Raw genomic sequence first — 3,822 nt, 5'->3', positions numbered from 1 at the left:
TCATTTATTGTATCCATCCATACACGGCAGTACACGGTCGCAAATACAGCAGGACATGAAGTTTGTACAGATATCGACAACGTGGTAACGTTTTTGTCACGCTTGCCGTTCGTTCTGTGCCAGCGTCGTCCACATTTCGCATTAGGACGCAGAGTCATGCGACTCGCCAGCCTGTGAACATTGTCCGCTCATCATCAAGTGGAACATTTTGGATGGTCCCCCCCACCTCTCTCGTTTCCCTTTTCCCACTCATCCGCAGGACAGCAGCCCCGACGGGTAGTTGACAAAACACCGGAAGTCGTTGGACAAGTTGCGCTCGTGCCGAGGCAGGAAGCGGCACATTTGCACGTTGAGAAGATCCTTGGCCAGGTGCTCCATGACGGCACCTGAACAACAAGACGCTCATCAAGAATACTCATTCTGCTCAGCCAAATGTGAACCGAACGCTTCACATTTTGAAATGAACATTTCGAGTCATTTTCGGAGGATACGTGCTTAGTGCAAAGACAGAAAGGTGCCCATGGACTACAAAAAGGATGTGATCCAGGGTTGCCAAATTTGTCAACATTTTACATTTGTCAACCCACAATGACTTCTAATTTTTACTTTACGGATACTTCAGACACTGTTCTATGGGCAAAGTGTTGCATTAAAGAAAAACTAGAAAACTCGAGCGCTGACCTGGCTGCTTCATGCATATTATACGACTGAACTGCAGTATGCTGTCAAAAAAAAGCCTTTTTTTTCCTCCATCGCGTAATATTAAGTGGATCAAATGTCGTTTAAAAGTTTTGTTGGATCTCTAAAACACAAATGCTCATGATATATATTTGTTAGCCCGAACACGACTTCAGATGTACTACAAGGAGTTTGTGAGCTGAGGTTGCCTTGGCAACAGAAAATTAGCTAACTGTAGCTAGCACCAATGCAACTCTGACGTGGATAACGTTTTTTTTTTGTACATGGAATTCTTTCAAGCAGTAAAAATGCGTGTGTGAAAATTGCGTCCTCTCACCTGTGCACAGCAGCACTTTTTCTTTGCTGAGGTATTTGACAGTCTGGGCCACTTTGGTGAGACACTCCTCCGAGAGGTAGGGCGGGTCTGCCAGGACCACGTCAAAGCTGCCGGCGGCCACGCCCCGCTCCGCAAACGCCAACGGGTGGTTGTAGTCGTAGAAGACAAAGTCATCGCCGTAGATGGCGAAGCGGCGGTCGTACTCCAGGACCGCCACGGCCGCCGGACCGCCGCGGGGGCCGCAAAGCTGCTTGATCTTCTGGTAAACGCTGGGGGCACTCACACAGGCGATCCTGCGGCGCAAATCAAGAGGGAGACCTCGTTAACGTGTCACACGTCTGCTAAAGAAAGGAGCGTTAGCGCCGATGCCGATGTGGAGAACTGGGAGTCGCAGCTTGGAGTTTGAAGCGGATTACGTGGGACAGGAGAAGTGGACTCATTTCTGTTCGTCAATGTACGCTACAGCTTCGCGCATGCTTTCAAAACTTAGTTACTTAATTTTTGTTATTTTGACTTCAAAATGGCGCCGCGAGAGTGGCTGCCTTTCCAGTAGCTTTTGTTGTTCTACTTCTTCCTGTCATAACTTTGCTGCTGTGAAATGGGAATTTCTCCATTGCGAGACTAATAAAGGTTTTCTTATCTTTATTAGTCTGATTTTATTCGGATCCACGTATCCTGATGAGGGTTGCGGGTGTGCTGGAACAGTTGGGGTCACACATAGACAAACAAGCATTCCCGCTCACAATCCCACCTGACATCATGCAATTCTTCGATCATGGCACGGTTTGTGCGTCCGGTTTTATTTGGCTTACCTTCCTCCTCCTCCAGCTTCGTGCAGAAGCTCCTCAGCCAATCGTGTCGCCGTGTCGTCAGTGTACCAGAACTGACTCATCCGCTATGTAAACACAAGCGAAAGACGAAAGATGGTCGATGATAGTCCATCAACGTATAAAATTTGAATTTCAACACAAGGAACAGATATGTCAAGTTGAACGGCACCACGAACTAAAACTTGAACGTCACCCCGCGTATCGTATGTCGGGCCAATCCCAACACTACCGATACCAGTTTGTTGCTTACCCAGTCTTCGTTCACGGCTCCCACGGCAAAGTGGTCCGCGTCTGGGGAAGGGTCATTGCGGGTATTCTCTGCTCGGGTCTCCTCGAAGAACTCCTGAAGAGCTGCCAGAGTGTGAGCCGACAGCGTTGGGACGTCGTCGTCGCTGTCGCTCATCTTCAACAACGGAGAACGAAGCCCGATTGATTTTCTCGAATTGAAAGGGAAAATGTATGACAGTGAGTAAGTATTGCTTCAATACAGAAACAAAGTGAGGACAGACAAGTTAAATTCACTTGGCTGTCGTCACTTCGATGTGGCCATGCGTGGTGAGTAGCACTAAAAACGAACAATAGCACTAAAAACGAACAGTACGTACGAAACAAACGTATTGGTAGCACGTTCGTTTTGTTTTCCGTTTGCTGAGAATTGTATTCGACTTGTTCAATAAAGGTTTCAAAAAAAGTAGTGATGTGTCTGTCGCGAACGAACAGGTACAAAAGGCGGCTCTTTGAAGTGAAAGATGATAGCCGGCTCTCGAGGGAGGCTGCCCATTTTCCTTTTTAGCTGAAAAAAACAACCATGTATAGCAAGGCGATTTTAGCCCCCCAAAAAACGACCATGTATAGTAAGGCGTTTTTAGCCGGGGAAAAAACGACCATGTATAGTAAGGCATTTTTAGTTGAAAAAAAAAGACCATGTATAGTAAGGCGTTTTTAGCCGGAAAAAAAACGCCTTACTATACATGGTCGTTTTTTTTCCGGCTAAAAACGCCTTACTATACATGGTCGTTTTTTTGTGTGTAAAAACGCCTTACTATACATGGTCGTTTTTTTCGTCTAAAAACGCCTTACTATACATGGTCGTTTTTTTGTGTGTAAAAACGCCTTACTATACATGGTCGTTTTTTCATCTAAAAACGCCTTACTATACATGGTCGGTTTTTTCGGCTAAAAACGCCTTACTATACATGGTCGTTTTTTTTTCCGGCTAAAAACGCCTTACTATACATGGACGTTTTTTTGTGTGTAAAAACGCCTTACTATACATGGTCGTTTTTTTCGTCTAAAAACGCCTTACTATACATGGTCGTTTTTTCATCTAAAAACGCCTTACTATACATGGTCGTTTTTTTCGTCTAAAAACGCCTTACTATACATGGTCGTTTTTTTGTGTGTAAAAACGCCTTACTATACATGGTCGTTTTTTCATCTAAAAACGCCTTACTATACATGGTCGGTTTTTTCGGCTAAAAACGCCTTACTATACATGGTCGTTTTTTTTCCGGCTAAAAACGCCTTACTATACATGGACGTTTTTTTGTGTGTAAAAACGCCTTACTATACATGGTCGTTTTTTTCGTCTAAAAACGCCTTACTATACATGGTCGTTTTTTCATCTGAAAACGCCTTACTATACATGATCGTTTTTTTTCCGGCTAAAAACGCCTTACTATACATGGTCTTTTTTTTCAACTAAAAATGCCTTACTATACATGGTCGGTTTTTTTTTCGTCAAAAAACGCCTTCCTATACATGGTCGTTTTTTTTCGTCAAAAAACGCCTTCACATGGTCGTTTTTTCGGCTAAAAACGGCTTACGATTCGATTCAAATGAACCGGACCACTGAAAAGAGCCGAAAATCCCATCAGTCGTTGTGAGTCGAGGGGTGATGACATCACTCAACAACTGCCAACCGTTGGGGTACCTTTGATGAGTTCATGCAGAATGGGAAATCATAAAATTCCTACA

The 3,822-nt window shown here is 44.4% G+C and overlaps 1 protein-coding gene across 1 annotated transcript; it reads right to left on the bottom strand.

The window, feature by feature from the left end:
• Window positions 1-12: 12 nt before the first annotated feature.
• Window positions 13-2,432, bottom strand: eef1akmt1 (EEF1A lysine methyltransferase 1). The gene is made up of 4 exons (XM_052082367.1): window positions 2,096-2,432; window positions 1,828-1,910; window positions 1,016-1,308; window positions 13-386 (listed from the first exon to the last, which is right to left on the bottom strand). The coding sequence occupies exons 1-4, from the start codon at window positions 2,246-2,248 to the stop codon at window positions 250-252; spliced, it is 666 nt and encodes a 221-aa protein (XP_051938327.1). The 5' UTR covers window positions 2,249-2,432; the 3' UTR covers window positions 13-249.
• Between the last annotated feature and the right edge of the window lie 1,390 nt (window positions 2,433-3,822).

The sequence above is a fragment of the Hippocampus zosterae genome, chromosome 12, assembly GCF_025434085.1.
Source record: "Hippocampus zosterae strain Florida chromosome 12, ASM2543408v3, whole genome shotgun sequence".
Lineage (NCBI taxonomy): Eukaryota > Metazoa > Chordata > Actinopteri > Syngnathiformes > Syngnathidae > Hippocampus > Hippocampus zosterae.
The sequence above is the reverse complement of the archived record's forward strand: the minus strand, read 5'-3'. Positions and strand labels throughout refer to the sequence as shown.

Bases quoted from the DNA above. Each gene is read 5' to 3' on its own strand.
- eef1akmt1 (XM_052082367.1), bottom strand. From the start codon at position 2,248: ATGAGCGACAGCGACGACGACGTCCCAACGCTGTCGGCTCACACTCTG. The intron at 1,309-1,827 runs GTAAGCCAAATA...TTTGCGCCGCAG, and splicing joins GAAGCTGGAGGAGGAGGAAG to GATCGCCTGTGTGAGTGCCC. The intron at 387-1,015 runs GTGAGAGGACGC...CTTGTTGTTCAG, and splicing joins AAAAGTGCTGCTGTGCACAG to GTGCCGTCATGGAGCACCTG.